At 61.8% G+C, this 27,981-nt stretch overlaps 1 protein-coding gene across 2 annotated transcripts in view; it reads left to right on the top strand.

The window, feature by feature from the left end:
• The window catches only part of LOC133358479 (serine/threonine-protein kinase SIK3-like), a 46,894-nt gene extending 19,300 nt beyond the window's left edge, over nt 1-27,594 (top strand). Inside the window, exons 2-21 of one of the 2 annotated variants that reach the window (XM_061576800.1) lie at nt 3,302-3,418; nt 3,846-3,909; nt 4,516-4,677; nt 9,808-9,932; nt 11,290-11,413; nt 12,497-12,615; nt 14,069-14,179; nt 15,067-15,192; nt 15,667-15,858; nt 16,581-16,690; nt 17,134-17,347; nt 17,548-17,718; nt 18,280-18,356; nt 20,094-20,267; nt 21,761-21,914; nt 22,653-22,749; nt 25,073-25,197; nt 26,172-26,275; nt 26,748-26,895; nt 27,435-27,594. In XM_061576800.1, the coding sequence (XP_061432784.1) occupies nt 3,302-3,418; nt 3,846-3,909; nt 4,516-4,677; nt 9,808-9,932; nt 11,290-11,413; nt 12,497-12,615; nt 14,069-14,179; nt 15,067-15,192; nt 15,667-15,858; nt 16,581-16,690; nt 17,134-17,347; nt 17,548-17,718; nt 18,280-18,356; nt 20,094-20,267; nt 21,761-21,914; nt 22,653-22,749; nt 25,073-25,197; nt 26,172-26,275; nt 26,748-26,877 (2,496 nt within the window). In that variant the 3' untranslated portion in view covers nt 26,878-26,895; nt 27,435-27,594. Of the gene's footprint in view, nt 1-3,301; nt 3,419-3,845; nt 3,910-4,515; nt 4,678-9,807; nt 9,933-11,289; nt 11,414-12,496; nt 12,616-14,068; nt 14,180-15,066; nt 15,193-15,666; nt 15,859-16,580; nt 16,691-17,133; nt 17,348-17,547; nt 17,719-18,279; nt 18,357-20,093; nt 20,268-21,760; nt 21,915-22,652; nt 22,750-25,072; nt 25,198-26,171; nt 26,276-26,747; nt 26,896-27,419 lie in introns of both variants that reach the window. The other variant, XM_061576799.1, reaches the window with a different exon arrangement.
• Nucleotides 27,595-27,981: the final 387 nt, after the last annotated feature.

Below are 27,981 nucleotides of genomic sequence, written 5' to 3'. Positions count from 1 at the left end.
GCGGTAAATCCGCAAATCGGATGAACCGCACGCGGACATTCGAGTGTCGACTGTATTTGGTAAAAATAAAAATGACCATTCCCTTCCCCATTGCCGTGACCGCTCCGCCATTTAGCTGATGGGTGGTGTGTGGCCTGTAAGTCAGCGCTGTGTGGGCCAGGATTGGTGGATCATGTGCAGGTGGGCTGTGCAGCTCCGTCAGGGAGGAGCCGTAACCCCGGCCTCGCCAGTAGAAGGCAGTACAGCAAGTGGGGCGATCTCCATCCATTTCCATTCGTACGGGAATCGAACGTTGCACCCTCGCGCGAGGCGTGGGGGGTGTTCTGGTTTCCTCTCAGTGTGAATCGTGAACGAGGCCCGTCGTTTACCAGGGGCCTCGTCCATCTGTGGAGTGACCCCACGATTGCCGCCACCATCCATACCCTCACAACTGCCGCCACGCCAGAGGTCGCAAACGGGTTTTGATTCCTTACCCGTACCCGGCCGCACCAGGGTCGCAAACGGGTACCCGTACCCTACCCGATACCCGGCTACCCGGCCGGGTATCGGGTAGGGTACGGGTACCCGATTGCGACCTCTGGGATGAAGCCATGTTGCAGGCGCGGGTGGGTTGATTTTAGGAACTTGAATTGTGAGAAGAGACAAGACGTTGGGAAATGAGTGACAAACGGTGACTCACCAGTGACTCACGGCCTACCCGTACCCGGCCGGGTACGGGTAGCCGGGTATCGGGTAGGGTACGGGTAACGGGTACCCGGTTGCGACCTCTGCGCCATGCCAATCAACGCCACCATTGCTACCACAAGCACCACCATCGCCTCCATTGTCACAACTACCACTAATCATCACCACCATTCCACTAATCACCACCACCCCACTAATCATCAGCACCACCACCACCTCCTCCTTCACAACCCCCACCCACGGCTGCCGTTCGCTCTCCGCACGGAGGAGCGGTCCAGCGTGCCTTGAGAAGTGGCGGGCGGGCGGGAGTGAGGGAGTGAGGAGGGAGCGGGCGCCATGGCGACGGTTGCCGTGGCAGCATTGATCTCGGTGACGCACTCTCCTCCTCACGCCAGCTCTGAGAGGGGGAGGGGAGATGGGGTGGAGGAGAGAGACAAAGGCTGTTGTGTGGTTACAGTTTAGGGCCAATGATGTGGTGGACATCGTCCCTGTGTCTGAGTGAGTGTGTGAGTCTGACTGTGAGTGTCTTTGTGTGCAAGTGTGTGTGTCTTTTCTGTGCATCAGTGGGTTGATTCAACCTAAAATTATTATTTGTCTATGGGTCTCTGTGTGAGTCTGTGGGTCTCTGTGTGAGTCTGTGGGTCTCTGCAGGGTCTCTGTGGGTCTCTGCAGGGTCTCTGTGGGTCTCTGCGGGGTCTCTGTGGGTCTCTGCGGGGTCTTTGTGGGTCTCTGCGTGGTCTCTGTGGGAGTCTGTGGCTCTCTGTGTGTCTCTGTGTGAGTCTGTGGGTCTCTGTGCGAGTCTGCTATGGTGCGAAACAAGTTCAGTGTACGTTGCGCACGCACTCCCACGCTGCAGTGTGGCTGATGTAACGTGCAGCAAAAAGATGGATACATTAAGTAATTAGTGGAGTGACGGATTTGGGGAAGAGTGTGGGCCTGTTGAGTCGCTTGTGAAGACGGCCTGATCGGTGTATGCAAGGGACATACCTCGGGTGCTTGCGTGGCTCAAACTTGGAAGGCTTTTATTTATTTTTAATCCTTTCCCGTGTTCCGAGGCGTCTGCAGGTTGCAGGGTGGCGGGTGTCCCGATTCTCTCGTGAACACGCAAAGCCGCCCGGCGTTCATTCCCTTCGGAGAGGCGTCGTAGTTGCAGCGCCGTTGATTTTAAAGGCTTTGTTACTCACCGCAGAGAAGTGTAGCGGCACGACCACCGGGCACTCCAAATCTGCCCCTCACACGCGTCCCACACACACGTCCCACACACACGTCCCACACACACGTCCCACACACACGTCCCACACACACGTCCCACACACACGTCCCACACACGCGTGGCCTTGTGTGAGCCTCGGGGTTACGTCTTCCAGCCTGAAAATACGTCCTGATTTTAAGTTGCTTTACTTCGGATTTTCTTCGGATTTCCGTTCCGATGACGTACGCGCACACGTACGTCAACGTGACGGTACCTGAAGAACAACTGATGACGTACACACACACACACGTCATCCGATGGGCCGTTGTCGCACAGTCGTGTTCGCTGATACGGTGTCGTCGCATGTCTGCGAAAGCGATCATCGCTATCGCACTGCCGGTTTCCCCGCGAGCGTCTCCCACCGTGAGTGTCCCGTCCCTCCCACGAGCCGCCCCCGTCGCTGCCGCTAGCACCGCCTGTGTCTGTGAGTGGACGTGTGGTGCTCTGGGTATGGTGTGTACTCGTCACCGCTAGGGAGACAAAGGCGGCCGGGCATGGTGCTGGCCACCCACCCCCCTCGCGTGCACAGGCGCTACTCGCTAACCGCACTTGCCCCAAGGGTCTGTTCAGGTCTTTGTTTGTCCGAATTTCTTTCGCGCCGTACGTAGCCAACCGTGCTAATCGGAGGTGCGGGGGAAGGACAACAAACTAAACGCAACAACAAAAAGCGGTTCCAAAGGGGAATGAGTTTGTCGATTTAGATGATGATTTAAAAGTGCGCACCTCCAGTGGCTTCCTAGTGTCACAAAGTAGGAGGTGCGTTCCAGACGGCCACCGGAGCGTATCTGAAGAGCGTCTTGACGCTTGCTGTGCGCCCACGCTGGGAGAAAATCACGTGAATCATTTAGCGCATCTGGCGCTCGCGTTCCTACAGCCTGCTGCGGCTTCTGCTGCGGCTTCTGCTGCGGCTTCTGCTGCGGCTTCTGCTGCGGCTTCTGCTGCGGCTTCTGCTGCGGCTTCTGCTGCGGCTTCTGCTGCGGCTTCTGCTGCGGCTTCTGCTGCGGCTTCTGCTGCGGCTTCTGCTGCGGCTTCTGCTGCGGCTTCTGCTGCGGCTTCTGCTGCGGCTTCTGCTGCGGCTTCTGCTGCGGCTTCTGCTGCGGCTTCTGCTGCGGCTTCTGCTGCGGCTTCTGCGGATGCTGCTGCTGCGGCTGCTGCTGCTGTGGTGGTTGTGGTCTTGGTGGTGGTTGTGGTTGTGGAGTTGGTGGTGGTGGTTGTGGTGGTGGTGGTGTTGGTGGTGGTTGTGGTTGTCAGTGCTGATGAGACTGCAGGGGCTGCATCGGTACGGGTCGTAGGGTGCAGCGCTTGACCTTCCTCTGCGGCCTTCTCCCCCCCCCCCCCTCTCTCCCCCCCTCTCTCTGCGTGCAGGTGGCCATTAAGATCGTGGACAAGACGCAGCTGGACGAGGAGAACCTCAAGAAGATCTTCCGCGAGGTCCAAATCATGAAGATGCTCAAGCACCCTCACATCGTGCGCCTCTACCAGGTACACGCCGCCCCCCCCCCGCCTGCCCCCCCCGTCTCCCTCCCTGCCTCCCCCTTCCCGCCTCCCCCCCCCCCCCCGCCTCCCTCCCCCCCTTGCCTCCCCTCCCGCCTCCCCCCCTTCCTACCCCCCCGCCCCCCCCCCCCCCACCTCCTTCCCCCCCTTTCTCCCCCCCTTGCCTCCCCTCCCGCCTCCCCCCCCTTCCTACCCCCCCGCCCCGCCCCCCCCCTGCCCCGCCCCCCTTCCCCACCTCGCGTGTGAGACCCGAGGTGCGGCGTGCGAGCGAGCTCTACGTTGAACCCGCGCCGCGCCACCGTACGTCGCCACCGTACGTCGCCACCGCGCCCGTCTCTGTTGCTCTCGTGGGTCGATCGGTAAAGCTCCACGGTGTGTGCGGTGCCCCCCCCCCCCCCCCGCCCTCCCCCCGCAGGTGATGGAGACGGAGAGGATGATCTACCTGGTGACGGAGTACGCCAGCGGCGGGGAGATCTTCGGTGAGGGCCGAGCCGGTGCCTGGGTTCAATCCCAGAGCCGTGGGGACCCGCTGTGCACACCCAATACGTGGGCCTGCGTCACCTCTGCACCAGAGGTCGCAGACGGGCTTTGATTCCTTACCCGTACCCGGCCGCACCAGGGTCGCAAACGGGTACCCGTACCCATACCCGGCCGTACCCGTACCCTACCCGTACCCGGCCGGGTATCGGGTAGGGTACGGGTATCGGGTACCCGGTTGCGACCTCTGGGATGAAGCCATGTTGCAGGCGCGGGTGGGTTGATTCTAGGAAGTTGAATTGTGAGAAGAGACAAGACGTTGGGAAATGAGTGACAAACGGTGACTCACCAGTGACTCACGGTCTACCCGTACCCGGCCGCACCAGGGTCGCAAACGGGTACCCATACCTGGCCGGGTACGGGTAGCCGGGTATCGGGTAGGGATCGGGTATCGGGTAGGGTACGGGTATCGGGTACCCGGTTGCGACCTCTGCTCTGCACCCACGCTCACTGAAGACATTGCACCGCCCCTCCCCGTGTCTCCCCTCGACTCATTTTCTCCCCTCTCCCTCCACCGTCCCACGTCTCGTCCCGCCCGCCCGCCCCAGACCACCTGGTGGCGCACGGCAGGATGGCGGAGAAGGACGCGCGGCGCAAGTTCAAGCAGATTGTGGCGGCGGTCAACTTCTGCCACTCGCGCCGCGTGGTGCACCGTGACCTCAAGGCCGAGAACCTGCTGCTGGACCACAACCTGAACATCAAGATCGCCGGTCGGCCTCGCTCGCTCACTCACACGCTCCCACACTCGTCCATACGTTCGCTCACTCAATCGCTCGCTCCCTCACAGCCTTGCTCGCTCACTCACACGCACACTCAATCACTCGCTCGCTCGCTCCCTCACACGCTCGCACGCTCATTAACATGTTCGCTCACTCACACACTCATTCGTACGCTCACTCAATCACTTGCTCGCTCACTCACTCACTCCCACACTCGTCCATACGCTCGCTCACTCAATCACTCGCTCGCTCACTCACTCACTCCCACACACATTCGTACGCTCGCTCACTCAATCACTCGCTCGCTCACTCACTCACTCCCACACACATTCGTACGCTCGCTCACTCAATCACTCGCTCACTCACAGCCTTGCTTCCTCGCTCACTCGTGCTTGCTTGTTTCCTCGCTCACTCACTCGCTCACTCACTCGCTCACTCCCACAAGCACGCGCTCGCTCACTCCCACACTCCTTCACACAAGCACGCGCTCGCTCACTTCCGCGCTCATTCGCTCGCTCGCTCACTCACTCACTAGCTCACTCCCACACTCATTAACATGCTCGCTCACTCAATCACTCGCTCCCACACTTATTCACTCGTTCACACGCTCGGTCACTCGCTCAATCGCTCGCTCGCTCACTCCCATGCTCATTCATACGCTTGCTCAATCGCCAACTCGCACGTTCATTTGCTCACTCGTGCTCTCGCTCACTCGTACACTCGCTCGCACACGCCAACAGACACAAAGACAAAGATCCCCCGGCGTAGCCTCTTAACACACTGCCGAGACAAGTGCTGTCCGCGAGCACCAATGAAGGGTCGGCACGGCGCGCGACGGGGTGGTGTGAACCGTGCCGCGGTGGTGCAGTGTCGCGGTGCGGTGGTGCGGTGTCGCGGCATTGTGTGGCGGCCGTGCCGTCTCCGGCGTCCCGTGGGATGCGCCGGGGGCCACGCGGCGGCAGGAAGGGCGGAGCGCGGTGCAGCGCAGACAAAGCTCCCCGTGTAGCCTCGCGGCACCGCTGGGGCAAGTGCCGCGAGCGGGCGGCGCCTACGAGTGTGGGGCCGGATTGGCCGGCAACCCCGCCCCACGGCCGCCTTTGTCTCCCCGACGCCGACGTAAGGCCCAGTCGACCTAGGGGAGGCCCAGGCCCGGTCTCGATGGTCGGCACGGATGTTGGCCGCGAGTGGGAATCGAACCCCCGGGTTTGCTAGGTTGGTAGCGCGATGCGCTACCCACGACGCCTCTACGCTAACACACGCTACCATCGATTCAAGTACTCGCCTGCACGCTCACTCACTCACTCGCCGACTTGCCGCATCGCTCACTCGTTCCCTTTCCCAATCGTACACAATCACTGGTTTCTCACTTATTCAGTCTTCTCATTCGCTGACAAGACTACCCAGGCCCTCATCACCACACACACACACACAGACCACACACACAGACCACACACACTGAACTCTACACACTGACACACACCACACACCACACACACCACACACACCACCACACACCACCACAAACCACCACACACACACCACCACACACCACCACACACACACCACACACACACCACACACCACACACACCCACAGACACACCACACACACTGACGCACCCACACACACACACCACACACCCACACCGTCACACACACTGACACACACCGTCACACACAAACCATAACACACTGCACCCTACACACACCCCCACATTCACCGTGACGCACGCACGCTGAAACCTACACGCCACACCCCTGTACACCCCTGTACACCCCTGTACACCCCTGTACACCCCTGTACACCCCTGTACACCCCTGTACACCCCGTCACAAAATTCACATCCACGCACACGCGCACACACCGTCACGCACGCACACACACGCACACCGTCACGCACACACGCACCGCACGCACACACACGCACATACCACACGCGCACACACTCACGCACGCACACACCGTCACACACGAACCACACGCACGCACACGCACACACCGTCACACACGAACCACACGCACGCACACACCGTCACACACGCACGCACACGCACACACCGTCACACACGCACCACACGCACACACACGCACACACACTCACGCACGCACACACCGTCACACCCACCACCACCCACGCACACCACACACCGTCACACACGCACCACACGCACACACGCACACACCGTCACACACGCACACACACTCACGCACGCACACACCGTCACACACGCACCACACGCACACGCACACACCGTCACACACGCACCACACGCACACACACGCACACACCGTCACACACGCACACACACTCACGCACGCACACACCGTCACACACGCACCACACGCACGCACACGCACACACCGTCACACACGCACCACACGCACACACACGCACACACCGTCACACACGAACCACACGCACACAACCGTCATGCACGCACACACCGTCACACATGAACCACACGCACACACACGCACGCACCGTCACAAACATGCACGCACACGCACACACCCGTCACGCACGCACACACCGTCACACACGCACCACACGCACACACCACACACACACACCGTCACACACGCACCACACGCACACACCCGTCATGCACGCACACACCGTCACACACGCACACACCGTCACACACGCACCACACGCACACACCGTCACACACGCACACACCGTCACACACGCACCACACGCACGCACACGCACACACCGTCACAAACATGCACGCACACACACGCACACACCGTCACACGCACACACACGTGTGCACATCCTGTCTCTTCCCGGGCGTGAGGGCGACGTGCGCAGCATTGTCAGCAGCTTCCTGTGCCCCCCCCCTCATCCCTCACCACCTCGCCCCCCCCCCCCTCATCCCTCACCACCTCGCCCCCCCCCCCTCATTCCTCACCATCACGCCCCCCTCATCCCTCACCACCTCGCCCCCCCTCATTCCTCACCACATCGCTCCCCCCCCCCTCGCTCCCCGCTCCCCCCCCTTCTCGCTCCCCTTCTCTCCCCCCCCATCGCTACCCCCCCGCCCCTTCTCGCTCCCCCCCCCCCGCTCCTCCCCCCCCCCTCGCTCCCTCCCCCCATCGCTGCCCCCCGCGCCGGGTGACACGGGAGCTCCACACCAACACCCCCTTGTGCGCCCTGCGCTGCCCTTGCCTGCGCTGCCCTTGCCTACGCTGCCCTTGCCTGTGCTCTAGAGGGCAGCCGTCGTAGTTACCCTGCACTGCCCTTGCCTGTGCACTAGAGGGCAGCTGATGTAGTTACCCTGCGCTGCCCTTGCCTGTGCACTAGAGGGCAGCCGATGTAGTTACCCTGCGCTGCCCTTGCCTGTGCACTAGAGGGCAGCCGTCGTAGTTACCCTGCGCTGCCCTTGCCTGTGCACTAGAGGGCAGCCGTCGTAGTTACCCTGCGCTGCCCTTGCCTGTGCACTAGAGGGCAGCCGATGTAGTTACCCTGCGCTGCCCTTGCCTGTGCACTAGAGGGCAGCCGATGTAGTTACCCTGCGCTGCCCTTGCCTGTGCACTAGAGGGCAGCCGATGTAGTTACCCTGCACTGCCCTTGCCTGTGCACTAGAGGGCAGCTGACGCAGTTACCCTGCACTGCCCTTGCCTGTGCACTAGAGGGCAGCCGTCGTAGTTACTCTGCACTGCCCTCGCCTGTGCACTAGAGGGCAGCCGATGTAGTTACCCTGCACTGCCCTTGCCTGTGCACTAGAGGGCAGCTGACGCAGTTACCCTGCACTGCCCTCGCCTGTGCACTAGAGGGCAATGCCCCCTTGTTCACGGCACGTAAACGAGGTGCTGTGAGGAAGGGCCCTTGCCTGAAACGTCGCCCGTGGGTGCTGTCATCGCCACGCGGCGATGCGCGTGCGTGAGCTCGGTGCTCGTGAGCACGTGGTGCGGAATGTCAACATCGCCCGGTGGGGAGACAAAGGCGGCCGGTTTTTGGGGTTGGGTGACACCCCCTCCACCTCGTGTGCCGTGCCGACCTCCGCCGGTGCCGCCACTCTTCACATGCACTTTCGCCCAGCAGCAGCAGCAGCAGCAGCAGCAGCAGCAGCAGCAGCAGCAGCAGCAGCAGCAGCAGCAGCAGCAGCCTGGCGAAGGCTGCACGGGCGACATGTGGGAGTGTGTGGGAGTGGGAGTGAGTGTGTTTGGGGGTGGGTGAGTGAGTGAGTGTGTGTGTGGGAGTGGGAGTGAGTGTGTGTGGGGGTGGGTGAGTGTGGGGGTGGGTGAGTGTGGGGGTGGGTGAGTGAGTGTGTGTGGGAGTGGGAGTGAGTGTGTGTGGGGGTGGGTGAATGTGGGGGTGGGTGAGTGTGGGGGTGGGTGAGTGAGTGTGTGTGTGAGTGAGTGAGTGGGAGTGAGTGTGTGTGGGAGTGTGTGAGTGTGGGGGTGGGTGAGTGAGTGAGTGTGGGGGTGGGTGAGTGAGTGAGTGTGTGTGGGAGTGAGTGAGTGAGTGTGTGTGGGAGTGTGTGTGAGTGAGTGAGTGGGAGTGAGTGTGTGTGGGAGTGTGTGAGTGTGGGGGTGGGTGAGTGAGTGAGTGTGTGAGTGAGTGAGTGTGTGTGGGGGTGAGTGAGTGAGTGTGTGTGTGAGTGAGTGAGTGTGTGGGAGTGTGTGTGGGTGGGAGTGAGAGTGTGTGGGAGTGTGAGGGAGTGAGTGAGTGTGTGTGTCTGCCCCGTGACCTCCTGCCAGCGGGCGTTTAACACTTCACGTGGTAGCCTCAAGGTGCACATGGCCTGGCACAAGCGTCGTGGTGACGTCACTGCCACTTAGTGGCGAATGGCTGTTGTTGTTGTCTGTGTGGGGAGTGGTGGTGCAGCGGTTAGCGCACCACGTGAGGAACCCAGCATCTTCGCTCGCGGCCAACACCGGTGCAGATTATCTGTACCGGTCCCGGGCCTCCTCTAGGTCGACTCGAACGAGCGACCGGTGCGTTTAACATCGCCACCGGGGAGACAAAGGCGTCCGGGCGTGGTGCCCGCCACCCCACCCCCTCGTGTGCCGCGGTGCCGGCCTTGGTGTGTGCCACGACTCCCCCGCGGCACTTGCCCCGGCAGCGTTGCGAAGGCTACACGGGGGACCTGCGTCTGTGGTGTGCGCGAGTAGATTTTGGCTTCAGCAACCGCTTCACGCCGGGCCAGCTGCTCAAGACGTGGTGCGGCAGCCCCCCGTACGCAGCGCCCGAACTCTTCGAGGGCAAGGAGTACGAGGGACCCAAGGTGGACATCTGGGTGAGTGGTGGAGGGTGGTGGAGGGGTGGTGGAGGGGTGGGTGGTGGAGGGGTGAGTGGGTGGTGGAGGGGTGGGTGGGTGGGTGGTGGAGGGGTGGGTGGGTGGGTGGTGGAGGGGTGGGTGGGTGAGTGGGTGGTGGAGGGGTGGGTGAGTGGGTGGTGGAGGGGTGGGTGGGTGAGTGGGTGGTGGAGGGGTGGGTGGGTGAGTGGGTGGTGGAGGGGTGGGTGAGTGGGGGGTGGGTGAGTGGGGGTGGGTGGTGGGTGAGTGGGTGAGTGGGTGGTGGGTGAGTGGGTGGTGGAGGGGTGAGTGGGTGGTAGAGGGGTGGTGGGTGGGTGGTGGTGGGGTGGTGGTGGGGTGGTGGGTGGGTGGTGGTGGGGTGGTGGAGGGGTGGTGGAGGGGTGGGTGAGTGGGTGGGTGGGTGAGTGGGTGGTAGAGGGGTGGGTGAGTGACGGTGGTAGAGGGGTGGGTGAGTGGGTGGTGGAGGGGTGGGTGGGTGAGTGGGTGGTGGAGGGGTGGGTGAGTGGGTGGTGGGTGAGTGGGGGGTGGGTGAGTGGGTGGTGGGTGAGTGGGTGGTGGAGGGGTGGGTGGGTGAGTGGGTGGTGGAGGGGTGGGTGAGTGGGGGGTGGGTGAGTGGGTGAGTGGGTGGTGGGTGAGTGGGTGGTGGAGGGGTGGTAGGTGGGTGGTGGAGGGGTGGTGGAGGGGTGGTGGAGGGGTGGGTGAGTGGGTGGGTGGTGAGTGGGTGGTGGAGGGGTGGGTGGGTGGGTGAGTGGGTGGTGGAGGGGTGGGTGAGTGGGTGAGTGGGTGGTGGAGGGGTGAGTGGGTGGTGGGTGGGTGGTGGTGGGGTGGTGGAGGGGTGGTGGAGGGGTGGTGGGTGGGTGGTGGAGGGGTGGTGGGTGGGTGGTGGAGGGGTGGTGGGTGGGTGGTGGAGGGGTGGTGGGTGGGTGGTGGTGGGGTGGTGGTGGGGTGGTGGTGGGGTGGTGGGTGGGTGGTGGGTGGGTGGGTGGTGGTGGGGTGGTGGGTGGGTGGTGGTGGGGTGGTGGGTGGGTGGTGGTGGGCTGGTGGGTGGGTGGTGGTGGGCTGGTGGGTGGGTGGTGGTGGGCTGGTGGGTGGTGGGTGGGTGGTGGTGGGGTGGTGGGTGGGTGGTGGTGGGGTGGTGGGTGGGTGGTGGTGGGGTGGTTGGGTGGGTGGGTGGTGGAGGGGTCAGTGAGTGTGTGTGTGTATGAATGTATGAGCGTGTGTCTGAGTGAGTGCGCGTGCTGCTGGGGGAGCGGTGGCGCAGCGGTCGGCGCGCTGCGCTAGCAGCACTTGCCCCAAGCAGTCTGTCGAGGCTACACGGGGGACCTTTGTGTGTGCGTAGTCCCTGGGCGTGGTGCTGTACGTGCTGGTGTGCGGAGCGCTGCCCTTTGACGGGAGCACGCTGCAGAACCTGCGCGCTCGTGTCCTCAGCGGGAAGTTCCGCATACCCTTCTTCATGTCCACAGGTACGCACACAGCTACACACGCGGTTACGCATGCACACAGCTACACACACGCACGCAGCTACACACACGCACGCAGCTACACGCACGCACGCAGCTACACGCACGCACGCAGCTACACGCACGCACGCAGCTACACGCACGCACGCAGCTACACACACGCACGCAGCTACACACGCGGTTACGCATGCACACAGCTATACGCACGCACACAGCTACACACGCGGTTACGCATGCACGCAGCTACACACACGCACGCAGCTACACACACGCACGCAGCTACACGCACGCACGCAGCTACACGCACGCACGCACCTACACGCACGCACGCACCTACACGCACGCACGCAGCTACACGCACGCAGCTACACGCACACAGCTACACGCACGCACGCAGCTACACGCATGCACGCAGCTACACGCCTACACACACGCACGCAGCTACACGCACGCAGCTACACGCACGCAGCTACAAAACAAAGATTCCCCCATGTAGCCTTAACAGACTGTAGAGGCAAGTGCTGTTAGCGAGCACCTATGAAGGCCGGAACGGCACACGAGGGTGTCGGTGGCCAGCACCACGCCCGACCGCCTTTGTCTCCCCAGTGGCGATGTTTACACACCGCACCAGGTGCTCATTTGAGGCTGAGTCGACCTATGGGAGGCCCGGGACCGGTTCAGATTATCGTCACTGGTGTTTGCCGTGAGCGGGAATCGAACTCGTATCACTGGGTTCATAGCGCAGCGCGCTAACCGCTACACTATCGCTCCCCACGCAGCTACACACGCACGCAGCTACACACGCACGCACGCAGCTACACGCACGCAGCTACACACGCACGCAGCTACACACGCACGCAGCTACACACACACGCACGCAGCTACACGCACGCACAGCCACGTGAGCGCTCCGCTGACGTTCCTTTCCGTCCCCCATCCTTGTGCGTGCCACCGGGCTGCTGCTGCTGGTGCTGGTGCTGCTGCTGCTGCTGCTGGTGCTGGTGCTGGTGCTGCTGCTGGTGGTGGTGGTGGTGGTGCTGCTGGTGGTGGTGGTGGTGGTGCTGGTGGTGGTGGTCCGTGCTGCAGAGTGCGAGCACCTGATCCGCCACATGTTGGTGCTGGAGCCCAGCAAGAGGCTGAGCATGGAGCAGGCCTGCCGGCACAAGTGGATGAAGTCCGGAGACCCCGACCCCGAGTTCGATCGGGTACGTGGACACTCGCGCAAAGACAAAGATCCCCCGTGTAGCCTTCACAGGCTGTTGGGGCAAGTGCTGAGGCACACGTGGGGGGTCGGTGGCCAACGTCACGCCCGGCCGCCTTTGTCTCCCCGGTGGAGATGTTTACACATTAAAGGCTGAGTCGACCTAGGGGAGACCCGTAACAGGTTCAGATAATCGTCACCGGTGTTGGCCGTGAGCGGGAATTGAACTCGGGTTGCCGGGTTCGTAGGCAAGCGCGCTAACCGCGGTACTACCGCTCCCCTCGGGACAGACCCAGGTGCCGTGGGTTGGCTGATCCACCAGCTGTACCCCCTACTGTGCCAACTTGCTGTATTTTAGTCGCCCTGCGTCTCCGCTCGTTGTTGTGAGCGTCGTTCCTCCGCCCTCCGTTGTTGTTGGAGGGCGACTGCCTCCAACTGCCCAGTAGCGTCCATCACGAGCCTCCTCCACAGAGGCTGATCTTGACACCGCTAGTACCAGTCGTCGGAAAGTCCACTCAGCTCCACATTCTCCCGTACCGCTTTAGCTCCAGCCTGTGCCGCGCCCGTTTATCCCCCCTCTATGCGGCCAAACAAAAATTGTTTCGGCATGCGGTGACTGGGCATGTGGGCTACATGACCCAGCCAACGGAGCCTTGCCTGCCGGAGGAGCTCACCAATGGGAATGTGTCTAGATTTTTCAAGGATTTGTGAGCTCCTCACACAATCCAGCCTGGTTAAACCCAGGATGGATCGTAGGCAGTGCAGCCTGAATGTTTTTAACCGGCGCAGATGTTCCAGTAGAGAGGTCCAAGCGTAGAGAAGGGAGGGCATGACTGACCGAGAAGACCCAAAGCTTCGTTGCGGAGTGATAGACCAGGTAGCTTCCACACAGCGTTACGCAACCGATGAAAAGATATTGCCGCTGGACTGATTCGCAGTGAGACCTCTGCTGTCACACCGAAACCACTCATGAACACACTGCCCAAGTATGGGGAACTCTCCACTCTCTCCACAACTGCTCCATCACCAATTGGGAGTTGTGGGGGTGGAGTGTCCAATGGGACAATACCCAGGCAGGTGCTTAGTTTTGATGGGACTGATGGTAAGGCCCCACCTCTTGGTGGCACGCTCCAGTCTCAGCAGCAGCAGCGTCTCCAACTCCTCCTTTGAGGTGAGCAGCAATCATGTGCACAGAGGCATACACACACACGCTCTCTCGCACACACGTTTTCTCTCACACGCACCTTCTCTCACACACACACACACACGCTCTCTCTCACACACACACACACGCGTGCGCGCATGTTCACCTATACGCACGCTCACTCATCGGCTTGCAGGCACACGCTGGTGCAGTCAGGCAGTGAGTCACGCGCTCGCTCGCTCCCACGATCTCCACGCCGCACCTCTCCATGCGTGCTCACTCCCCCCCCCCCCCCCCTCGTGCCCTCTCGCAGCTCCTGGTGGAGTGCCAGCAGGCGCAGACGGAGCTGGACGCGGAGGAGGTGAACGAGCAGGTGCTCGCACAGATGGCCTCCATGCACATCGACCGCGATCGCACCGTGCAGGTGGGCCGCCTCGCGCTCCTCGCAAACAGGGTGCCGCAACACCACCCTGCTGCTGCTGCTGCTGCTGCCGCTGCTGCTGCTGTTGCTGCTGCTGCTGCGGCTGCCGCTGCTGCTGTTGCTGCTGCTGCTGCTGCTGCCGCTGCTGCTGCTGCTGCTGCTGCTGCGCTGCTGCTGCTGCTGCTGCCGCTGCTGCTGCTGCTGCGGCTGCTGCTGCTGCTGCTGCTGCTGCTGCGGCTGCTGTTGCTGCTGCTGCGGCTGCTGTTGCTGCGGCTGTTGCTGCTGTTGCTGCTGCTGCTGCGGCTGCTGCTGCTGCTGCTGTTGCTGCTGCTGCTATTGCTGTTGCTGCTGCTGCTGTTGCTGCTGCTGCTGCTGCTGCTGTTGCTGCTGCTGTTGCTGCTGCTGTTGCTGCTGCTGCTGTTGCTGCTGCTGCTGCTGCTGCACGGTGCTTCTTTGTGTGTGTGTGTGTGGGGGAACTTGTGTGTGTGTGTGAACTTCTCTATCTGCGCGCGTGTGGGGAAACTTCTCTCGCACCGCGGTACGTAGCCAACCGTGCTAATCAGTAGCTGCCGGGGGAGGGGTTGGGGACGTCAAGCTCACACGCGACTAGAAGCCGTTGTAAAGCAATGATGGTGATGTTACAAGTGCATCGCAGCTCCCCCCAGCGGCTTGCTAATATCGGAAGGAAGAGCGCGTTCCAGACGGACGCAGAAGCGCATCCGAAAGCGCCGCGCGACGACGATGCGGTGGGCGCCGTCTTTGTTCGACGGCTCGGCCGAAAGCCGCCGCCGCTGCTGCTGCGAGTATGATCGGAGTTTGCCACCGATCCTCCTGTCAACGGCTCCACGGGGGGGGGGGGGCATCCTTGTCCTGTGTGCGCGTGCGTGCAGTCGCTGCAGACGCAGTCGTACGACCACCACAGCGCCATCTACTACCTGCTGTGCGACAAAATGAAGCGCAGCGACAAGCTCAAGAGGGCCCAGCCCTGCCCGGGGCCCTACCAGCCTGCCGCACAGGTGCCGCCACGGGGGCAGCCGAGGGGGGTGGGGGGGGGGGTACAGCGGGGGAGGGGAGGGGGGGGGTGGGGATGGTGAGAGTTGGGGGAGGTTAGGGGGGTGGTGTGTGTCCGTGCACCTATTTCTATATCCCTTGTGGATGTGCCTAAACCTGTGTGCGTACGTACGTGTGTCTGTGTGTGTGTGACGAGCGGTGGCGTAGCGGTTAGCGCTGCGCTACGAACCCGGCGACCCGAGGTTCGATTCCCGCTCACGGCCACCAGCACCGGTGACGTCACGGTTATCTGAGCCGGTGCTGGGCCCCTCCTCCCCGAGTACCCCGTGCGGTGTGTGTCGTCCACACCGCCACTGGGGAGACGAAGGCCCTTCCGGCCTGCGTGTCGGTGCTGCTCCCCGACGACACCTCGCCCCCAAGACGGGCTGTCAAGGCCCCCCGGGGGATCTTCTTCTTCTGTCTCGGTGTGACGCGCGCAGGTCACCGCTCCCATCCCCGGAGGCGCTCGCCCCGCGGCCCCCCCCCCGGGGGGGCAGCAGCCACCCCCGCAGCCCCCCCAGCCGTGCGTGGAGAGGGGGGGCAGCCCCCTCATGCTCACCGTGCCGCAGCTGCAGCTCATCAACCCCGACAACCAGATTGTGCAAGTGGGGGCCGTGCAGGCCACCAACGGGGTGAGCGCGCTCGCTCGCTCACCCGCTCGCTCGACCGCTCGCTCACCCACTCACTCGCTCGCCCTCTCGCTCACCCTCTCACTCACCCACTCGCTCACCCTCTCACTCAGCCACTCACTCGGCCTCTCACTCACCCTCTCGCTCACCCGGTCGCTCCCCCTCCCATTCGCTCACCCTCTCACTCAGCCACTCGCTCGCCCTCTCACTCACCCTCTCACTCACCCACTCGCTCGCCTCTCACTCGCCCTCTCACTCACCCTCTCACTCACCCTCTCACTCACCCCTCACTCACCCTCTCACTCACGCTCTCACTCGCCCACTCGTTCGCCCTCTCACTCACGCTCTCACTCACTCTCTCACTCACGCTCTCACTCGCCAACCCCAGCACCCACCAACCGCACGCACACACTCACCTTCTCAATTACGCTCTCGCTCACCCTTTCACCCACCCTCACCCACCCACCAACCAACACAACAACAACAACCGCCATTCGCCACTAAGTGGCGGTGACGTCACCACGACGCTTCTGCCAGGCCACACACTCGCTCACCCACTCACTCACCCACCAACCTACGCTCACACACACTCAGTCACCCACCCATCCACCCACTAGCCCACCACCCCACTCGCCCACCCATCCGATACGTGCGACGCGTGTCGGTGCGACGCGTGTCGGTGCGACGCGTGTTTGTGGCTCTGCGGCGTGTTTGTGGCGACGCAGATGGAGGGCGGCGTGAGCTTCGACAGCGACGAGGGCGACGAGCCGTCGCCAGAGGCGCTCGCCAGATACCTGTCCATGCGCAGACACACGGTGGGGGTGGCCGAGCCCAGGTACGTGGGGGGGGGGGACACGTGGGGGGGGGGACACGTGGGTGGGTGGGTGGGGGGGACACGTGGGTGGGTAGGGGGGCACATGTGGGTGGGTGGGGGGGCACACGTGGGTGGGTGGGTGGGGGGGGCACACGTGGGTGGGTGGGTGGGTGGGTGGGGGGGGCACACGTGGGTGGTGGGTGGTGGGTGGGTGGGTGGGGGGGGCACACGTGGGTGGGTGGGTGGGGGGGCACACGTGGGTGGGTGGGTGGGGCACACGTGGGTGGGTGGGTGGGGGGGCACACGTGGGTGGGTGGGTGGGGCACACGTGGGTGGGTGGGTGGGTGGGGGGGGACACACGTGGGTGGGGGGTGCACACGTGGGTGGGTGGGTGGGACACGGTGGGGTTGGGGGGGGTACACAAGAGGACCCACTGACCCCCCCCCCCCCGGTGTTCTGTGCAGGGCGGAGGGAGGAGGGGGGGACGAGCTGCAGAAGCTGCACGGGGGGCCCGGGGGGGTCGGGGTTGGCGGTGGCGGCGTGGGGGGGGGCCTGGGCACCGGGGGGCGCACGCTGCAGCCCCCGCAGCCCTTCCTGGGCGTGGGGGGCGGCGGGGAGGGGGCCGCGCTGCCCTTGCTGCCCTCGCTGTCGCCACACAACACCCCGCTCGAGTACAAGGTGAGCGCGCTGAGGGGCGGGGTTAGTGTGGTGAGGGGCGGGGTGTGTGTGGTGAGGGGCGGGGTGAGTGTGGTGAGGGGCGGGGTGAGTGTGGTGAGGGGTGGGGTGAGTGTGGTGAGAGTGACAATCTCCGTCACCACACCGGCGACGCTGACGCTCACCGCGCCACCTCCGCCCCCGTGCACCGCCCCCCCCCCCAGGAGCAGTCCCTGCTGCAGCCCCCCGTGCTGCAGGCTCTGGACGGCGCCAGCCTGGGCCGGCGGGCGTCCGACGGCGGCGCCAACATCCACATGCAGGCGCAGCAGCTGCTGAAGCTGCGCCTGGTGGCGCAGAGCCAGGCCAACCCGCGCGGGCCCTCTCCCTCCCCGCTGGTACGAGCGCAGAGCACCGAGGTGCCGCCCCCCCCCCCCCCCCCCCCAATCCGCGTGGTGACGTCGACACGCGCCGGTGCTCGCTCGAGGCCGAGCAGGCCTGGCGGGGGAGAGGCCCGGTGCCGTTGGGCGCGAGCGGGAATCCAACTCGGCTCCCCCGGCTCTCGGCCCGCCCGGCTCTCGGCTCCCCTGGCTCTCGGCCCGCCCGGCTCTCGGCTCCCCCGGCTCTCGGCCCGCCCGGCTCTCGGCACGGCCGCTGACTGCGGTTGGGGGCGAGGCCCCCGCAGGTTACTAGGACGACAGCCGTGCCGCTAGTTACATCGTCGTCGTAGTCGTCGCGTGCCGTGCACGACGCCCATCACCCGCTCCGTCTCTCTCTCTGCCCCCCCTCTCGCTCTGCCATCGGCGAGGGCCGTTGTCCGAATCCCCTCCGTCTCAGGCTACGGCGGTGTTGACGATCCCCTTGAGTTTGGCGGCGTCGATGTTGACCTCTCGGTCTGTGAACTTTTATCCGACATGCCGTGACCCCTCCGTGACCCCCCCCCAACCCGTGACCCCCAGTGCGGCGTGTCGGTGATCACGCCGGAGGAGGATGAGGAGACGTCTGACGAGGAGCCTGACCAGGAGGCCGCACAGAGGTGGGGGCACACGGGGGGGGGGCACACGGGGGGTGGGGGGGCACGCGGGGGGGGTGTGTGTGCGCGTGTGCGTGTGTAGCGCTGTGCGTGCGTACACCTATCGAGTGTGAGCGAGTGCCCCTAAAGTCTATTGGATGTATAGGAGGTGGGGGGCTGTCTTTGTGCTTCCAAGTGCACCTTGCCCGGCACGATCCCCGCCCGTGGTGATGCCGCCGCCGCCGCCGTGGTGAGCGGCGCTTGCCGGTAGCCGGCGTGGCGCGCGATGGTTTGGCGCACCGCGCCTGCAAACTCGTCGTCTGCTGCTGCGTGGGCAACTTGCCCCGCCCCCTGTTCCTTGGCAGGGCCGTGCGGTGGCAGCGCCCCAGCCGAGTCTCTTCAAACGCGCGCCTCTGTTTGAGGACAGCCGATTGCAATAACGGCGGCAAATATTGGGCAACCCTCCCACCCACGACCCAGACTCCCACCCCCCTCACCCACCACCCACGACCCAGACTCCAACCCAGACCCCCACCCATCACCCACCACCCAGACCCCCCCACCCAGACCCCCCCCCATCACCCATCACCCACCACCCAGACCCCCCCCCCCCATCACCCATCACCCACCACCCAGACCCCCCCCCATCACCCACGACCCAGACACCCACCCACCCCCACTGGGTTGTGAGCGTCAGGGGCAACATGACGTGTTGGAAGCCAGTGCATTGTGGGTAGCGCACCCACGATGCACTGCAGGGCAGACTTAGCGGGAGTGTCCGTGCCGGCCTTCATAGCTGCTCCTCGCTAACAGCACTTGCCCCACCAGTCTGTTAAGTCTAGACGGTGGTGCTTTGTCTTTGTGCGTGTTTAATAAACGCGGTTGGTGAGCACAGGGGACCAACGGGCCCGAATGGTTAGCGGGCAGCAACAAACAGCACCACTGTCGACGCTGTCATGCAGAGAGAGTAGCGCATGTTCATTGAGAGCAACGTTACTATTGTAGGACTTGGGGGAGAAGAAGCTGGTGGTGGTGATGGTGGTGATAATGATGGTGGTGGTAACGGAGTGAGGTGACCTGCAGAGTGTGGTTGTGTGTGTGGTTGGGTGAGTGGCTGTGTGGTTGGGTGTGTGTGTGTGGTTGGGTGAGTGTGTATGTGGTTGAGTGGCTGAGCGAGTGGCTGTGCGGTTGGGTGTCCGGTTGGCTGTGCGGTTGGGTGAGTGTGTGTGTGGTTGGGTGAGTGGCTGTGTGGTTGGGTATGGGGGTGTGTGTGTGTGTGTGTGGTTGAGTGGCAGTGCGGTTGGGTGTGTGGTTGGGTAAGTGGGTGTATGGCTGGGTAAGTGGGTGTGTGGTTGGGTGTGTGTGGTTGGGTGTGTCGTTGAGTGGCAGTGCGGTTGGGTGTCCCGTTGGCTGTACGGATTGGCGAGTGGATGTGTGGTTGGGTGTGTGGTTGAGTGGCTGAGCGAGTGGATGTGTGGTTGGGTGTGTGGTTGAGTGGCTGAGCGAGTGGATGTGTGGTTGGGTGTGTGGTTGAGTGGCTGAGCGAGTGGATGTGTGGTTGGGTGTGTGGTTGAGTGGCTGAGCGAGTGGATGTGTGGTTGAGTGGCTGAGCGAGTGGTTGGGTGAGCGAGCAAGAATGCGTGTCGTGCCCTGCAGTGTGTAGTGGCGCTAGTCGCCGCGGTTCGGTCGGCGCGCCCAAGTTTGCTCGGCTGTGGGCGCGCGCTTCTCGCGTGACGCTCTCCCGCCCGCTCTCCCGCCCAGGTACCTGGCGGCACGAGGCAGCAACAAGCGGCACACGCTGGCGCTCGCCAACCCCGCGGCAGAGGTCTCCGCCGACCTGCAGCGGCAGCTGGCGCAGCAGCCCATCAAGGGCGGGCGGCGCAGCTCTCAGCTGCTGTCCCCTGAGCAGCAGCTGCAGCAACAGCAGCACTCACGGTGAGCGGGGGGGGGGGAGGAGGAGGAGGAGGGGGGGGGAGGAGGGGGAGGAGGGGGGAGAGCCACGTTCTTGACAGTCTCATCCCAAGTTCTAGATTTGAAGCTTTTATTATTATTAGTTCTATGATTTTTATTCGTTATTTTTCCCTACATGACTTTACCGAAAAAACCTAAGAGTATTTCTCATTTTGACACGTGTGAGGCTTTCGCGACCAATATGATTCATAATCAACGTTTTTGGGTTTAGATCGCGTTATTTATAAATGTGTCGTAACCCTCCACCACCCGACATGGCCACTCAGTAAAAATGTGTCACGTTGACAAAAGACAAATAGTTCACTGCTTTAGCCCACCGGTGTGTTGAAGCGTGAAACCACAACATTCTGGCGAATTGCCCGATGATGCTGGATGCAATTACCAGCGAAACGTCGTACTCAAAAATTGTAAATGTTGTGGTTTCACGCAGTGAACTATTTGTCTTTTGTCAACGTGACACTTTTTTACTGATTGGCCGTGTCGGGTGGTGGAGGGTTACGACACATTTATAAATAACGCGATCTAAACCCAAAAACGTTGATTATGAATATTTCTCATCCCAAGCTTGTTGTTGGACTTAAGGGGCACGCTGCGGTGGCTAGGAGATGTTGACTACCTCACCTGGTATGCAGGAGGTCAATGCCTGCTGTGTATTTGGAGTTTGCGGTGTTTCTCGCTTCCCGTGGTCGCGGGGAATTTTTTCCGCGTTCCCTCCGGGTTTTCCCTCCGCGTTTAGAATCAACATCATCGCCACGCGTTTCGAGTATTGGGCTGCTATCGGTTTCCGCATGATGATGGTGATGATGGTGATGAGCCACTTTGTTGAGCTATCGTTTGTGATTGCCAGGCCGCTGTACGGCTCAGTGGGCCTTACCCGGTAGAGTAAACTAAAGTGTGTAATTTTTTTTATAAGAAAAGTGTTTTTTATTTGTACATTTATTTCAGTGATTTGATTACCTTTCCGAAACTTTGCACAGCTGTCGTATTTTTGTATTATGGTTGATGTTATTGACGACAATAATGATGGTGATGATGATGTTGATGGTGATGTTGATGATGTTGATGATGTTGATGATGGTGTTGATGGTGTTGATGGTGTTGATGATGATGATGTTGATGGTGGTGATGTTGATGATGGTGATGTTATTGATGTTGATGGTGAGGGTGATGATGTTGATGTTGCTGGTGATGTCGTCGCCCCAGCTACAAGGAGACGAACACGCTGTGCATCCCGTCCGAGCGCTACTCCCCCGTGATGGTGATGATGGTGATGATGGTGATGATGATGGTGATGGTGGTGATGTCGTCGCCCCAGCTACAAGGAGACGAACATGCTGTGCATCCCGTCCGAGCGCTACTCCCCCGTGATGTTGTTGATGATGATGTTGTTGATAATGATGTTGATGATGATGATGATGGTGGTGATGTTGATGATGATGGTGATGTCGTCGCCCCAGCTACAAGGAGACGAACACACTCTGCATCCCGTCCGAGCGCTACTCCCCGGTGCGCCGCCTCTCCGACGGCGCCGCCAGCCTGCAGGCCTTCCGCTCGCAGATGCAGCACTCGTGCGGATCCACGCTCAACAGCAGCATCAAGCAGCTGCAGCAGGTGGGGGGGGGCGGGGGACGGTGAGCGCGGGGGGCCCACGGGGGGCCCACGGGGGGCGGTCGCGTTCTTGTGCAGCTGGGTGGACGGGTGATTGGGTTATTTGGCGTGTGGGGGTGCATTGTTGGGAGCGGGTGGTGTGGCGGTGAGCCGCGCTGCGCTACGAACCCGGCGACCCGGGTTCGATTCCCGCTCGCGGCCAACGACGATTATCTGAACCGGCGCGGCGTTGGCCCACCCCCGCCCCCTCGTGCGCCGTGCCCGATGACGACACTTGCCCCAGCGGCCTTTAAAGGCTACGCGGGCGACCTTTGCCTTTTTTACACGCTTTTATTTAACTCGCTGTCTGTTGTATCCTCAAATTTCGTAACTCAATTTTAACCGTCTTCCCAATGTCGTATCGACTGCAAACTTGGTATAGCTGTGTCATACTGATGACAATACTATATTCTATCATTGAAAATTAAACAAATATATTTTTAAACTATCTTTTTTACGGCTCTAACTGTCCACGTTTACGGCTCTAATTGCCGACGCTCAACTCGCGTTGGCTGTGAATCACCACGTGGTCCCCTTACGTCACGGCAAGCCTCGGGGAGCCACGCCCAGGGGCGGGGGGATGTGTAAGGAGGGGAGGGGCGATGGGGGGAGGGGGCAGGGGGAGGGGCAGCTCGGACAGTACATCTCATTAAAGCGTGATTTTTTTAAAAGTATTTTTTTATATTGTACGATTCTCCGTAGGAGTGCCACCAGCTTGCAGCAGAGGTACTGCACGCCCATGGACGAGCGCAGCCTCGTGGAGGCTCAGCACCAGCACAAGCTGTTCCACCACCTCCAGGTGACGCGGGGGGGCTCACGCGGGGGGGGGGGGGGCTCGCGCGTGGGGGGGGGCTCACGTCAGAGGTCGCAACCGGGGACCCGATACCCGATACCCGGCTACCCGTACCCTGGTGCGGCCGGGTACGGGTAGGCCGTGAGTCGCTGGTGAGTCGCCATTTGTCACTCATTTCCCAACTTCTCGTCTCTTCTCACATTCCAAGTTCCTAGAATCAACCCACCCGCGCCTGCAACATGGCTTCATCCCAGAGGTCGCAATCAGGTACCCTACCCGATACCCGGCCGGGTACGGGTAGCCGGGTATCGGGTAGGGTATGGGTACGGGTACCCGTGTGCGACCCTGGTGCGGCCGGGTACGGGTGCGGAATCAAAACGCGTTTGCGACCTCTGGCTCGCGCGGCGTGGCGCCCTCGACACGTAGCACCGTAACACGGCCGATGAGAGCGGTCACGCACACTCGGTCATGGTCAACGTCTGTCGCTCCAGCGTCAAGCGGCCTGGATGAACGTTTTATTACACTGGTCAACACACTTTTTCTGGCATAAGGTATTCCAACGGTTTTAAGGTAATTTTGGGGTGCTGATTCCAAATCTGGCATCAGTTTTTGTCTCGCATCAGGTTTTTGAGATATCAAATATTGCATTTTCAATAAAAACTGCGGAAAAAAAATATTAAATTAATGTGGATATCTACATAAAATTATATTATAAACACACTATCCTAAAAACACAGCACCATATGTTAACACTAAAGCAGTCACTGACTCGCAACAACTTGCAATCATAAGCGACAGAGTTAATTTCGGGTAAAATCAATGAAAATGGGGTATGCCGATAGCATAAAAATGAGATGTGATAGAGCAAATCTGAGATCAGATTTGGAATCGGCACCCTGAAATTAGTGTAGAACAGCTCCAAAAGTCCAGGCCAGAAAAAAGTTTTTTTGTTGTTGACCAGTGTTATTTTATCATTTGGTTTTGTTCACAATGGAGGTATTTTGGGTTCGATCTCGTAAACGTGGCGTCGTTAAACCCACCACCCAACAATTGGTAAGGTTTGTCATGTAAACAACACGTGCCAATTAATGACTAGTTACTAGTGCGACACCACACCGGTGTGTTGGAGAGTAAGCCCACAACAACAGCTGTTGTGAGTGGTGAATGTGTGCCCGTGTTGTCTTCGACCGCGCCGCAATCGTCGTACAAACGCTCTCCCGATGCGCCCCCCACTCGCACGACGGAGTGAAGTCGCCTCTCCGAGACCCATGTCTGCTATAGAGGGTTTTTTTCTTTTTCTTGGGCGGGTTAGATCGATCTTCTTGGTTCTTTCGTAAAGTCACGTAGAAGGGAAGTAATAAAATAATAAAAATAATAAAATAATAAAAACTCAACATAATAAAATAATTATTTTATTATGTTTTTTTTATTACTTCCCTTCTACGTGACTTTACCGAAAGAACCAAGAAGATGAATCCCTGCAGTCACGAAAGCTTTAAATCGGGTTAGATCGAGTTAAAATCTAAGCGTGGTGGCGGGTTTCACGACACTTAATATTTGAGTCGCTCTCTAACGGAGCGAAAGCCTCTTGTGGATGCCGCACGCGCTCGGACGACTAAAACGCAACGGTGCTGTGTGACCCCGTGGCACTGTCTCTCTCCCCATGTCTCTCTCCCTCCCTCCCTCCCCACGCTCCAGTGTCTCTGACTCGACACGTCTCCCCTGACCCCATCTCCATGACCCCGCGTCCCCGTGCCTCATTGCCTCATTGCCTCATTGCCTCGCGCTCCCCGTGTCCCCGTGTCCCCGTGTCTCACTCTCTCCGTGTCCCCGTGTCTCACTCTCCCGTGTCTCACACTCCCCGTGTCTCACACTCCCCGTGTCTCACTCTCCCCGTGTCTCACTCTCCCCGTGTCCCCGTGTTTCACTCTCCCCGTGTCTCACACTCCCCGTGTCTCACTCTCCCCGTGTCCCCATGTCCCCGTGTCTCACGCTCCCCGTGTCCCCGTGTCTCTCACTCCCCGTGTCTCTCACTCCCCGTGTCTCTCACTCCCCGTGTCTCTCACTCCCCATGTCTCGCACTCCCCGTGTCCCCGTGTCTCTCTCCCCGTGTCCCCGTGTCCCACGCTCCCCGTGTCCCCTTGTCCCCGTGTCTCTCTCCCCGTGTCCCCGTGTCTCGCACTCCCTGTGTCCCCGTGTCTCGCACTCCCCGTGTCCCCGTGTCTCTCACTCCCCGTGTCTCACGCTCCCCGTGTCCCCGTGTCCCCGTGTCTCACGCTCCCCGTGTCCCCGTGTCCCCGCGTCCCCGCGTCCCCGTGTCCCCCGGCAGGAGTATTGTGGATCCCCCCAGGCGAGTCCCCCGCCGGCCCCTCCCCCCCCGATCACCGTGTCCCCCGCCGGGGGAGGGGCTCTGGGCCCCGAGGTTCCCGCGGTCCTCTCTCACCAGCTGCAGAGGTACTCGGCGCACGGGGAGACGCACGGGGAGAGACACGGGGAGAGACACGGGGAGAGACGCGGGGAGAGACGCGGGGAGAGACGCGGGGAGAGACGCGGGGAGAGACGCGGGGAGAGACGGGGGGAGAGACGGGGGGAGACACTGGAAGTGGAGAAGGGAGACACGGGGAGAGAGGGGGGGGAGAGAGCGGGGGAGACACTGGGAGAGTGGGGGGGAGACACGGGGAGTGGAGAAGGGAGACACGGGGAGTGGAGAAGGGAGACACGGGGAGAGAGGGGGGGAGACACTGGGAGTGCAGAAGGGAGACACGGAGAGAGAGGGGGGGAGACACGGGGAGTGGAGAAGGGAGACACGGGGAGAGAGGGGGGGAGACACGGGGAGAGAGGGGGGGAGACACGGGGAGAGAGGGGGGAGACTGGGAGAGAGGGGGGAGACACGGGGAGTGGAGAAGGGAGACACGGGGAGAGAGGGGGGAGACACGGGGAGTGGAGAAGGGAGACACGAAGAGAGAGAAGGGTCAACACAGGTGTGTGTGTGCGCACGTGGTTGTGGAGAATGGTGGCACAGTGGTTAGGGCGCAGCCTAGGAACCTGGCCACCCGAGTTTGATTCCCGCTCACGGCCAACATCGGTGAAGAATATCTTAACCCCTTCCAGGGTCTCCCCATGGTCGACTCGGCCTTAAATGAGTATTTGGTGCAGCGGTGCGTAAAACATCGTCACTCGGGAGACAAAGGCGGCCGGGAGTGGTGCTGGCCACCCACCCCCTCGTGTGCCATGCCGGCCTTCATAGGTGCCGCTCGCTAACAGCACTTAGCCTCAACGGTCTGTTGCAGGCTATATGGGGAATGTGTGCATGCGTGCGTGTGTGTGCAGTGTGTGCAGTGTGTACACGTGTGCGCGCATGCGTGTGTGTGCGCACCTTTACACGTGTGTGTGCGTGTGTGTGTGCGTGCGCGTGTGTGTGCGACCAGATTGAAGCTGCACACGGCTCAGCCCTCGAGCCCCCCACCCTTCACGTCGGGCGGCACGGGGGGCAGCCCCCCGTCGGCGCACGCGCCGCTCATGCAGCCGCAGAGTGAGTGTGGGCGGGGGGGGGGGTCCCCTCCCTCTCCTCTCCGTCTCCCCTTCCCCACCGGCACGACCGAGTGGCGGGGGGCCGTGCCCCCCCTCCCCCCTTCCCCCCCCCCTGGCCCCTAGCCGCATGCGGAGACGTCGCTCAACCCCCGGCGGCGTTGCCCCGTTTGGTTCCGGCTCGGCTCGCCAACGAGCCGGCAGGGAACCGCTCGGCTCGTGCCGGGACCCCCGGCAGGGCTTGCCGACACGAGCACCGCGTGGGGAGGGTCGCGGGCTGGGCGGGCTGGGCGGGCTGGGCGGGGCGGCGGCGGCGTCGCGTTCCGGTGACGTCACTTCCGAGTGCCTGTGATTGGCCGTTGGCTCTGACGGTTACAGGACCGGTCGCCATTCCCGGTCGCCGCAGGAATTTGCGAGGCTCCCTTGAAACACTTGTCGCACCCCCCTCCCCCCCACACCTTGTTCATTTTTCCCAGCATACCCTGGGCCTCTGCAGCAGGTGACATCCGTCCCGGCCGCAACGGTGGCGTCACTACAGCTGCCACAGCAACAACAGCAACAGCAGCAGCAGCAGCACAAGCCGCTGTTGAAGCAGCTGAGTGCTGACAGTGCAGAGGCTCGCAGGTGAGACGGCTTCATCTTGGCCGTGTCCGACACCGCGAGCCCAGCACTGCTGAGATGCCCGGGGTCTCGGTGGTGGTGACGGTGGTGACGGTGGTGACGGTGGTGACGGTGGTGACGGTGGTGACGGTGGTGACGGTGGTGACGGTGGTGACGGTGGTGACGGTGGTGACGGTGGTGACGGTGGTGACGGTGGTGACGGTGGTGACGGTGGTGACGGTGGTGACGGTGGTGACGGTGGTGACGGTGGCAACTACACCGTCACTGCTGCACATGGCAGCTGCTGTGACCCAGCGCTGTAGATTCTCGCCCTGTGTTTGGGTGTCTCCCTCCCTCATCTCAGTAGCTTCACAATGGTCGTGACGGACACGCACACACACACACACAGATCCCTGGGTCTGAGTTGTGTCTGTTGGGTAACGTCTCAATAACACACGCGGGTGTCTGTGTGTGTGTGTGTCTGTCTCTGTGTCTGTGTGTGTGTCTTTCTGTCTGTGTGTGTGTGTCTGTGTATGTGTCTCCCCCAGTCGCCCAATCCAAAGGTTTTCTCCCTTGAGTTACGATCAGACTCACCTCCACCCTCACCTCTACAGCTTCCCTCCCAGCCCTCCCACCACCTCGCGAGCCGTTCAACAACAACAGCAACAGCAGCAGCAACAACAGCAGCAGCAGCAGCAGGCTGTCCCCCCGGTCCCGCAGCCGTCCGCCTTCGCTCAGTCGTTCGCTCTCCAGAAAGAGGTTCTCCTCCAGAACCATCAGCTGATGCTGCAGCAGCAGCAGCAACAGCAGCAGCAGCAACAGCTGCTTCAACAACAACAGCAGCAGCAGCACCTGCTGCAGCAGCAACAGCAGCAGCAGCACCTTCTGCAGCAGCAGCAGCAGGCGCAGCACCTTCTGCAACAGCAGCAGCAGCAGCTGCTTCAGCAACAGCAGCACCAGCAGCACCTGCTGCAACAGCAGCAGCAGCAGCACCTGCAGAGCCTGCACGAGCAGCAGCAGCAGCAGCCGTACGCGCTGAGCGCCCCCTCGCAGCTGCAGCAGGCGCTGCTCTCTCCGATCGCCACCGAGTTTGGCCGCTCGCACCCCTAC

This window comes from Lethenteron reissneri, chromosome 62 (assembly GCF_015708825.2).
Source record: "Lethenteron reissneri isolate LAM-NWPU_2019-01 chromosome 62, ASM1570882v1, whole genome shotgun sequence".
Lineage (NCBI taxonomy): Eukaryota > Metazoa > Chordata > Hyperoartia > Petromyzontiformes > Petromyzontidae > Lethenteron > Lethenteron reissneri.
This window is presented reverse-complemented; position numbering and strand designations above follow the sequence as displayed.